This window comes from Rhinopithecus bieti, unplaced genomic scaffold (assembly GCF_001698545.2).
Source record: "Rhinopithecus bieti isolate Rb0 unplaced genomic scaffold, ASM169854v2 scaffold_38981, whole genome shotgun sequence".
Lineage (NCBI taxonomy): Eukaryota > Metazoa > Chordata > Mammalia > Primates > Cercopithecidae > Rhinopithecus > Rhinopithecus bieti.
Genome location: NW_016819573.1, coordinates 4,537,023 through 4,547,476, shown reverse-complemented (window position 1 = coordinate 4,547,476; position 10,454 = coordinate 4,537,023). Strand labels below are relative to the sequence as shown.

General features: G+C 42.4%; 1 protein-coding gene across 2 annotated transcripts in view; it reads right to left on the bottom strand.

Annotated features, from left to right (window-relative positions):
* Nucleotides 1–262: 262 nt before the first annotated feature.
* Nucleotides 263–10,454, bottom strand: part of TOP1 (DNA topoisomerase I) — a 96,577-nt gene continuing 86,385 nt past the window's right edge. For both annotated transcript variants that reach the window (XM_017859079.1, XM_017859078.1), the window contains exons 16-21: nucleotides 9,317–9,385; nucleotides 8,364–8,478; nucleotides 6,456–6,583; nucleotides 2,931–3,025; nucleotides 2,564–2,713; nucleotides 263–1,527 (exon numbers count right to left, since the gene is read on the bottom strand). In XM_017859079.1, the coding sequence (XP_017714568.1) occupies nucleotides 1,425–1,527; nucleotides 2,564–2,713; nucleotides 2,931–3,025; nucleotides 6,456–6,583; nucleotides 8,364–8,478; nucleotides 9,317–9,385 (660 nt within the window). In that variant the 3' untranslated portion in view covers nucleotides 263–1,424. The remainder of the gene's footprint in view (nucleotides 1,528–2,563; nucleotides 2,714–2,930; nucleotides 3,026–6,455; nucleotides 6,584–8,363; nucleotides 8,479–9,316; nucleotides 9,386–10,454) is intronic.

Here is a 10,454-nt window from a genome sequence, read left to right as displayed (position 1 = left end):
CACCTCTTACTGTGGATTTTTTGCACCCTCCCTTCCTTTCCTTTCCTGTCTTCATCTAAGGATATGGACTTTGGCTCCCCTTTAACCCACACCCACAGCAGCAGGACAGGCACACACACCCCTTTCCAGGCCAGGCCCTACCTCATCTGCTCCTGGGAGGAATCTACTCTTGCTGACCTGAGTGGTGAGACCTCATCCCACACTAAGTCCCAGCCCCAACTCTGGCCTGAGGTCCTTTGTAACAAAGAGGCAGACGCTTAAGTTTCCGTTAAGTTGTAGGAATTTATTTTAAATAACCTACAGTTGATTAAAAGGGAATTCATGATAAAAATAGAAGATACTTGAGGAAAGATGTGGGAAATGGACTCTGCACACACACTAAACTAACAATGCCTCTAAAACTAATGATTATAGCAAAAAAAGTCTTCACATTAAAATTCTGCTTTTTATGTTTTTTTTTTCCATTTTTTACACAATTACAAAAGAAAAAATAAAAGCCCTAAAATCTTGATTATTTTTCTTTTTTGGACCAAATACTCATTTTCCTCTAAATTTATTGACCTGTGGAACTTTTTATACAATAAAATCTTTCAAGTGAAAGATTAGGGTTAAAAACAAAGAGATGGATATCTTAAAGGGTACAGCGAATGCTCAGAACAAAGGATGATGGGAAAATGGTTTCAGTCACTGATTATTTCATTATCCTTAGACTCACTCGCCCTTCATCCCTCCCCAACCCCAATCTACACGATCTTTAAGATCAAGAAAAAGGTTTAAATATTTTAAAATAATTAAAAATAAAAATTCACATTTAAAAAGGAACACTCAAGTCAGGAAATATTTTCCCATCATGCTTTTCTGTGAACAGGTGTCTGAACCAAAACACTGCCAAAGCCACAACTGCTTCAAGTTTAATGAAAATTGATCCCCATGACAATAGAGAGTGACGTCTCTAACAGGTGCGCTGGGTTTTTTGTTCTACTTAATTTTAAATTCCTGAAATGGGGGAGAGGGGAGGGAGTTTAGGAATTTATTTCTATTAAAATATAGAAGTTATTGCAAAACCCTAACTGTAAAAACGCACCAATATAATCGGACTTTGCATACAGTAGCTAAGAGAATCCAAACATTTCAGTGAAATAGTGAATTTGTATCCACTTGCCCTCTTGAAAATGAAAACCAAATTCAAAACAAATCATACAGCTAGAATTTTGATATCTGAAATATTTTTAAATAAGTTGTCCATAGGACAACTGGCTCAGCTCTCCCTTATAATATCTCCAGGTTTATCTTTTCGCAAAGATGTTGGTTTGTTAAGACTTGCTGCCTCTCTCCCCCAGGCACGAGGGCAAGCGAGGCTCAGTTTATCCATCTTTCCCAAACCACACTGTTCCTTTTTACAGAACCCTGCCTCTTGAGACTGGCTAAAACTCGTAGTCTTCATCAGCCATGTCAATGGCCCAGGCAAACTTTTCCCGCTGGGTTTTGTTGTAAATCTTCTCAATTGGGACGCCCCACTTCTTGCACCTGCAAACAAAGGAGAAATAAGGGGGATTAGGGTGACTCAGCAATGGCCCATATCTGAAGCCCAGGGTCAGATGTTCCATCTTCTCTTTCACATCTGTCTAGTGAGGATGCAAATTAATAGTGCACCAAGCATGTTCTAAAGGTTTTATGTGATCAACTCTTTTAATCTTGGCAGTGATCTCTAAAGTAGGTGCTTCTGCAGATGTACAAGTGAAAAAGGTACAGATGAAGAAACTGAGGCAGAGACGTTAGGTAATTTACTGATTTTCTCTCACAGCTAGCTGGTAAGTGACCTGAAATTTGAACCCAAGCAGTTTTTCTCCATGTTCTTAACCCTATACTATATTGCCTTTTAAGAGCTAACCAAACCTCTAGCACCAAACAAGGCAAAACGAGCAGAAAGAGGTACAAAAGAGCTAGGTGGAATCTTTAGCCTGGACTAGCAAGTGCCATAGGGGAGGATATCTCCACCTATGCTCAGAACTTAACAGCTCAAACTAAACATCTTCTAAAACAAAGCCATTTGTTTCAGATGTTATGTGACAGTGTGTGTGACATACAGAGAGAAAGCTAATATTTATCTGCCTTTGTTAAAGGCCCTTCTGCCTCTCTGTGTAAGTTGCTCAGATCTCTATTCTCATCTTTATCTCTTGTTCCTACCTTCAACTGCAAAAAATTTCAACAAAAAGTTTTGTTGAAGGGTAGAGTTGGATGCGCTCTTTCCTATTTTTCCAGAAGCTAAGAGTTTCCATTCCTGTCCTAAAGTTCCATAAGGAATAGGGATGGAACCTGCCTCTTAAAAACATAACATACACTACAAGGCAGTATGACAGCACTGACCATTTAGGAGCAACGAGAACGTTGCAATGCATTTACAGACAAGGTTCAGCAACCAAAGTAACTTGTATACAGCTGAAGCCAGAAGTTTCCCCAGAGGACTAGAAGTATGCAGCTTAGGAATGGCATGTAAAGGCCACCAGTGCCCTCCACCTTTCTCGAGCTAGCAGCAGGAGCTCAAGGAGGGTTCAACACTTACCAAGCCACTGTGATCCTAGGGTCCAGATAATTGAGTTTGGAGGTTCCCAAGGCAATCTGTTTATTTTCCTCTCGGTCTGTGGCTTGAACTTCTAGCTTCATCAACTGTTCCTCCAGTCTCTGCACAGCCTTCTTCTTTGACTCTACTACCCTAGAAGAATAGCAGAGTCCTCAAGAACCAGGCCTGGGCTCTAAACAAGAGCACACTGTACCCATGCTGCCACTTTGAGTCAATAAAAGCCCTAGTACAGAGATTTCCAAAAGACATCCCTCAGAAACCATAGAAAAGCCAGGGCCCCAGGACCTCTGACAGATGCTGCACACACTTTTCTCCACCCGCCCCAACTTTTACAATACCAGGTACGTACTTCTTGGTCTTTGCATCCTTCATGACCTTGGCATCAGCCTTAGCACTTTTCAGGTCTCTCCGGGCATCTGCTAGCTGTTCCTTCTTGGCATCAATCTAGGGGAAATAATAGTGGTAAGGTTATGAGTTGTAGAGGAAAAATGGCTCCCTCAAGACAAGGTGAAACCTAGATGTTATCTGGACCAAGCTGTCTCTGTCAGTGGTTTGTCAGATAAAAACACCAAGGGTGGCTTCATGAAGGCAGGGAGAAGACGCACAAGGACTACTGAATTCAACTATTTGTTCTTCAGTGATCTTGCAAGAAACAAGGGTTCTATAGCGCAGTAACCTAGGGGCTCAGGGAAAGGAACCCGCTGGGGCTGGGAATCTGGGTGCTGATCTTTCCAACAGAGAACACTCTGCTGTCAGACATCTGGGAGAACGGCTACAAATGACAGCTGTTTATCAAATAGATCCTGTGCCAGTTTTTAGCTTTCATTCCAAGAACACTGTAGGAGCTACTCTTTAGGAAGCTGAGGCAGGATACTTGCATCTACTGGGCAAGCCCAGCTCGTTCCTCAGATCCCACCAGTACTCTGGGAAGGTGATGACAGCTTCTCAAGGAAAATGGATGCACTGAAGAGAGTACTCAAGGGGCTACAAACTGGCAATTAAAAGACACCCAGGAAGCCAAACAGCTCAGCCAATCTGTCCCAAACCAGGACATGGCAGGGCCTAGCTTTGGCATTCTGTTTTTAAAAGGAGAGAGGTCACCGGGCGTGGTGACTTATGCCTGTAATCCTAGCACTTTGGGAGGCCGAACCGGGTGGATCACAAGGTCAGGAGATCGAGACCATCCTGGCTAACATGGTGAAACCTCGTCTCTACTAAAAATACAAAAAATTAGCCAGGCATGGTGGCGGGCACCTGTAGTCCCAGCTACTCGGGAGGCTGAGGCAGGAGAATGGCGTGAACCTGGGAGGTGGAGCTTACAGTGAGCCAAGATCACGCCACTGCACTCCAGCCTGGGTGACAGAGCAAGACTCCGTCTCAATAAATAAATAAATAAATAAAATAAAAAGGGGAGAGGTCTGAGGTGGGAAGGACCTTAGTTGTCACTCAATGGATGTGAAAACACTTTCAGCTGTGGAGCTTTTTTTCCCAAGTGAAATCTCATGGAATCTGTATCTATAAGGGAAGAGACAAGGGCAGTTTCAGCCTTTCTTGCTTGTTAGAATCCTTGAAGCACCACTGGTGAAAGTTCTTAGATTCCTGCTTAGAGACAGCAGTGGATAACAACATGGAGCTAGAGCCCCTGTCAGTGAGCTCACGCTGCTCTGAGGGCAGGAGAACCCCATATCTATGATCATCTAGCTGATCTGTGAGGTTAAGACAACCTCCACAGAGTAAATAACATGTCTGACACACACTGGGCTGCTCACTGAGCCCAGAATTGTTTGTTAGATACACACAGCCCAAGACTGGAAACAGAGGCCACCATTGTGAGAGAATCACTAAATATGTTTTACTATGAATGGCTTACTTCCAATATCTATGTTGTCCAAAGCCAAACTGAGGGACTGATTCTATATACAAAAGCATCACAGACACCACTAGCCAGATTCTTTTTAGGATAGAAATGTAGCAAACCACAATCTTTTAACCATTTCTGTGAATGCTAAAGTGGCAGGCTATGTCAAATTCTCTCAAAGCATCAAAGACTCCATTGATTCACTTGGCAAACAGGGGCGTGTGTTTGCTTTGTGGGCACACAGGAGAGGAATCCTGGGCTTGGAGGGCTCGTCTGGCAGGCAGCCTGGGCTGCCCAAACAGTGGTTCCAGAGTGAGAGCAACAAAAGACCTCCTCATACTCCTGGGAGGGGTTTTCCTGAATTAGGTAAACAGCACCTGAATATTCATGCTTTTATTTCTGGCTTGGAATGATAACATGAGGAGAATAAACAATTCCAGATGACCAGCATTTAACAGAGTGGCAGCAAATGTGAGCTGCTAGGATGGGCCATCTATAGAGTTCTTTGCCTGCCAATCACATGATCCAAGGACTCAAGAGGTCTATGGATGTATATTCATTCACTGTGGACGTGCACATCTCTTCAAGAAAGCCAGATGGCATCTGTAGCATAAATTATAGGTTGTGTGTACCTTTTGAACCAGCTGTATTACTCACGGGTACTTATCTTAAGGAAATCTCAACAAATGGAAAACATTCTGAGCCTTAAAATGCAGTCTCATTCCATAGTAGTAGTTCTTAAACTCCAGTTATACAAGTATAGAATTCCATAAACTTGGATGAGAAAAAAATTACATCTATAATTTCAATAACCTCTTTTGAAATTTATTTATATTTAATTTTAAATTTTTAATAGAGACAGGGTCTCACTCTGTTGCCCGGGTTGGTCTTGAATTACTCAGCTCAAGTGGTCCTCCCACCTCAACCTCCCAAAATGCTGAGATTACAGGTGTGAGCCACTGCACCCAGCCTCTAGCTGAAATTTAGCATTTCTTCTTCAGTTATGAATATGGGGAACAAACCATAGTAATATAATAGCAGCAGCACATATGACTTTATCATCAATAGATGTTAGACATTTTCATTTCATATTTGAATTGCTGCAGAAATCTTAAAGTATCATTGATATATATTAATTACTACCTTGAAATTTACTACAGCCACCCCAAGACCTTAATAAGGGAGCACATCTATTACTGTATTGGACTTTAAAATGTATTTTGATAACTGTATTTCAATATAATTTGTTTCCTTTTTAACCCTGTATATCTGTTCTATAATGAAATATCTGAAAATTCTCACTGCGGACCACCACGTTAGGATGAATTAGTTATGAAGTCATTGCTAACACAAAAATGTTCATCATCAAATGTTAAGTGCCTTATGGTTTAAAAGCTCAGTACCAGGTGGAGTCAGAAGGAGGAAAGAGGCTCAGGGACAAGGAATAGCACCTATTTGCACACCAGTCTTTCCGTCTAGGGCAGCAACTTGTCTGGCACATGGCCAGTATTCAACAGATGTTTGATGATGAACTATATAAAAATATGATTCATGTGGAATGCGTAAAAATAAAAATAGCTGTGTTAGGATTGGAAAGACTTTAAATATATAATTGTTTCATCATCATTTCAATTTGAAACAATCTAATTTGGAAATGGCTGTATTTCTGAGCTGTGGCAAGGAATTATGAAGATTCTCTTTAAATCCACTTTCCTCATGTACAATAAGGACAGTAATTAGCAATTAGAATGTACACCAAAGTTAGTTTTTCAAAATAGGGAGTGGCCAGTATAGAACTTCTATCTGTAGAAGGAAGATTTCTTGAACAATGGGTACTCTGATATTCAGTATCTTGATTAGAGATTAACTACTATCATATTTCCATTTGTTTATCTTTAGCATAGACCTTCTACAACAGACCCAGAACTGGCCTGCTGATATCCCAGCCCCAAATCCTCTCATTTGCAGATGATCTGCCCACAGCAGACACAGTTTCCTTCATTTTATCCAAGATACCTTAGATTGTAAGTTCATCATAGACTTCTCAAAAGTTTTTGGTGGTGCCCTCTGATGGTTACAAAGAATTGCAACAGCTCGATTAGCACGGTTATAAGAAAGGATCTTCGCTGGGATGTTCTCATCCGCTGTAAAGAAAGGAACATGGTAGCAGGAGGGTCAGTTTGCACGCCACAAGTGAACACACAGTATGTCTTCCCCCAGTGCCTCGTCCCCATGATTCTGCTGGCCCTTATCTTACTCAGATGATTAATTCAAGTTGCCCCCAAGGACTAAGGTCAAAATTGAGTCAATAGTCTTAAGAAAATGATAGTAGTAAGTTTATATGTAAGCTTGGTCTGGGTAAATTCCCATCACAAGAGGAACTCTGAGTCTAGGTAATATAATAAAATCTACATCTTTCTTTTTACTCAGGGAACTTGACTAGGGACCCTTCATCTCCTTGCTTCCTCCCCACCCATATGCTCATCATAGGTGCTGCTGATATTACTATGGTTTGTTGCCCATATTCCTAAGTTCTGTGCTGGCCACTCCCTACCTCCCCACCTCTCCACCCAACATAGCCAGAACAGAATGAGGAATTGAAGGGACATTAAAAGTTTAAAAGTTTTAAGCCACAGGTGGTAGTAGTATTATGGTTATTATTATTTCAGAGATAGGGTCTCACTCTGTCACCTAGGCTGGAGTACGGTGGTATGGTCATAGCTCATTACAGCCCTAAACTCCTGGGCTCAGCCTCCCAGGCAGCTGGGACTACAGGTGCACACCGCCATACCTGCCTAATTTTTAGAAATTTTTGTAGAGATGAGGTCTCACTATGTAGCCCAGGCTGGTCTAGAACCTGGGTTCAAGTGATTCTCCTGCCTTGGCTACCCAAGTGCTGGGATTACAGGTGTGAGCCACTGTACCTGGCCTGGTAGTATCTTATTTAAAAGAAAATTATAAATGCCATCCAAAAAAATTGTTTTATTTGTATAGTGTGGCATTCTTTATACCACCTTAAAATACTGACCCTCAACATACCTACCTCTGGCTTTTCTGGTTCGTATTTTAAGGCCATTTGACGTATTTACAGAGGGCAGTGGAAATTCAATAGTGACTGGGCTCCAGGAAAAAAAAGCCCATGGATCTTGGTGATGATATTCTAAAAATCAGCTATAGAAAGTATCTACTCTCTTATGGGGGACAAAAATGACAGAAACTTCAGGGGAAGGACTTGTTCCTGTATTTTTCTGGTAACCATGACAACTTTACTCTCTCCAATTTAACATCATCACAGCACTGTCTTCACTCTGTGGGCTTTTAAGTAATATACGTATAAAACACAAATGCAGCCATTTTCATAGCAGGTGAAAAGCTGTCAGCATTCCATGAAATTAATCTTGAAGCTGGGGGTGGGAAGGGGGAAACAGCACTGATCCTATGTTTATACAACTAAGCATAGCATTAGCTGGCTACTAGAGGTCTAAAGTGAAAAAGTGACCACAAGTAGGGAAAAAAGGTAGAACTGAGGCCGGGCACGGTGGCTCAAGCCTGTAATCCCAGCACTTTGGGAGGCCGAGATGGGCGGATCACGAGGTCAGGAGATCGAGACCATCCTGGCTAACACGGTGAAACCCCATCTCTACTAAAATACAAAAAACTAGCCGGGCGAGGTGGCAGGCGCCTGTAGTCCCAGCTACTTGGGAGGCTGAGGCAGGAGAATGGCGTAAACCCGGGAGGCGGAGCTTGCAGTGAGCTGAGATCCGGCCACTACACTCCAGCCTGGGTGACAGAGCGAGACTCCCACTCAAAAAAAAAAAAAAAAAAAAAAAAAAAAAAGTAGAACTGACTCTAAGACTTAGCTAAGCAAGGACACCGGATACCATTAGTAGGGGTGTGGGCCCTGTCTGGCCAAGCAATACTTACGGGCTGTGAGTTCTTTTAGCTGCTGCTGTAGCGTGATGGAGGCGTTGTATGTACGGAATACCTTGGCTGTCAAGCCCTCCATGAGATCCTGAAGATGCTTATTCAGAATACCAGTCTGGAGGAGACAAAGCAACAGAGATTTAGGTCAAAGCTGTACTACCTGCTCCTTCTGGCAGTCCTAGGAGTAATTTATGCCAGTGCAGTCACAATCTTGTCGGTTTATTGCCCTACAAGTGGGAATTTAGGGAAAGAGGAAAAGAATTCCAGAATACAGGGTTACATGACGCCTCTCTATGAAGTATTTCAATCTTTTTGTGTGTGTATGACAGGGTCTCACTCTGACACCCAGCCTGGAGTGCAGTGGTGCAATCCTGGTTCACTGCAGCCTCCACCTCCCAGGCTCATGCCATCCCCCTGAGGCTCTTAAGTAGCTGGGACTACAGGTGTGGACTACCATGCCTGGATAATGGTTTTGCCATGTTGCCCAGGCTGGTCTCAAACTCCTGACCTCAAGGGATCTGCCCTATTTGACCTCCCAAAGTGCTGGGGTAACAGGCGTAAGCCACCAAGCCTGGCCCAGGCTGGTGGGCTTAACAGACCAATAAAGCAAATTTGTCCTTCCCTATTAAGATATCAAGGATATGTTTTGGCTCTCCAGCAGGGGTGGCTGGGCATCCAGTGAAGTGAAAGTGCTGCAGGAGCAGGGAAGGATAAAAGGTAGGGCTTGTCTACCCCCACCCTGAGTGCTTTAGCAGTTGTTCTGCAGCAGATGTGTCTTCTTTTGACTGCAGATTCACTGTGGGCTCAGAGGGAGGAAGACAGCGTGTACGGGATGCCACAGAGCAGGCCAGGCTAAAGGGAGAGCCCAAGTCGTCTGCCAGCAACCCTCCCCTTTACGTACTGTAAGGCTTTGGCTGGGACTCCCTTCAACATAGTGTGCTTTGTCTACTCACATTGAGTCTATCAAAAAGATCATCCTCAGGCTGCTTGTTCTCCATAAATAGTTGTAGGTTCTTAAAAACCTGGAAGACATAAGTGAATCCTAATTATTACTCTTTGAAAAAATCCTAACTTTAGAAATAATCCCAAACTTAAAGAAACTTGCAAAGAAAAAGGCACAAGGAAGATGCATACATCCATCACTGAGATTCACTGTTTGTTTACATTTCACCCCATTCATCATTTGCACAGTGCGCATGTATGCTCACTCTCTCCATGTGTATATTTACAGATATATATACATAATTATTTGTTCCGAGCCATTTATAAGCACTTACTTATCATATGGTCCTAAAGTACATTTATAAGTACTTACTTATAATATGGTCCCCAACATTTCAGTGTATATGTTCTAAAAATAGATATTCCCTTACATTTACACAGTATTTATCAGCTTCAAAAATTTACATTGATACAATCTACTGTCCACAATCCAATTTTCTCAGTTTACCTGATGATGCCCTTTATCTCACCAGTACAGAATCCAATCTGAGGTCAGGTATTACATTTAATTATCAAATCTCTTTAGTCTCTCATACAGAGTACTTCCACAGCCAGCAAAGCCTAATTACTGATTATAGTGTCCTTATAAGAAGAGGACTGCTGGTGGGCTGGATTATTAGGATCCTGCACGCTATATGTCTCTGGTTCAAGCCCAATACTATGGAAAAGATTAGACTGGGACTATGGATCTGTAGCACCCTCTTCAGTGATGGGCTCAGAGATCTGGGGACTAACAGATTAACCTTTCACTCAGGAGCTGGAGAGAGGCTGAGCAAAGATGCAAAGTGACAAATGTGCCACATGACCAGGGGATACTAAGATACAGTTAAATCATATGCTGAATTTGCTGTAAGGGCCTATTCTACAGCATGCTCCAAAGAATACTGCTACAGAAGGCCACTCAATTGAATACTGCTACCAGAAGATAGCACAGGGCGGGACAGTGACTAAAAGGAGGTACACAAGATATCAAATAATACCTCTCTCCTCTTTCAAGTCATTTATTTTTATTTTAATTTGAGAGGCACACTCTCACTATTTTGCCCAGGCTGGAGTGCAGTGCTTATTCATACGTGTGATCACAGCACA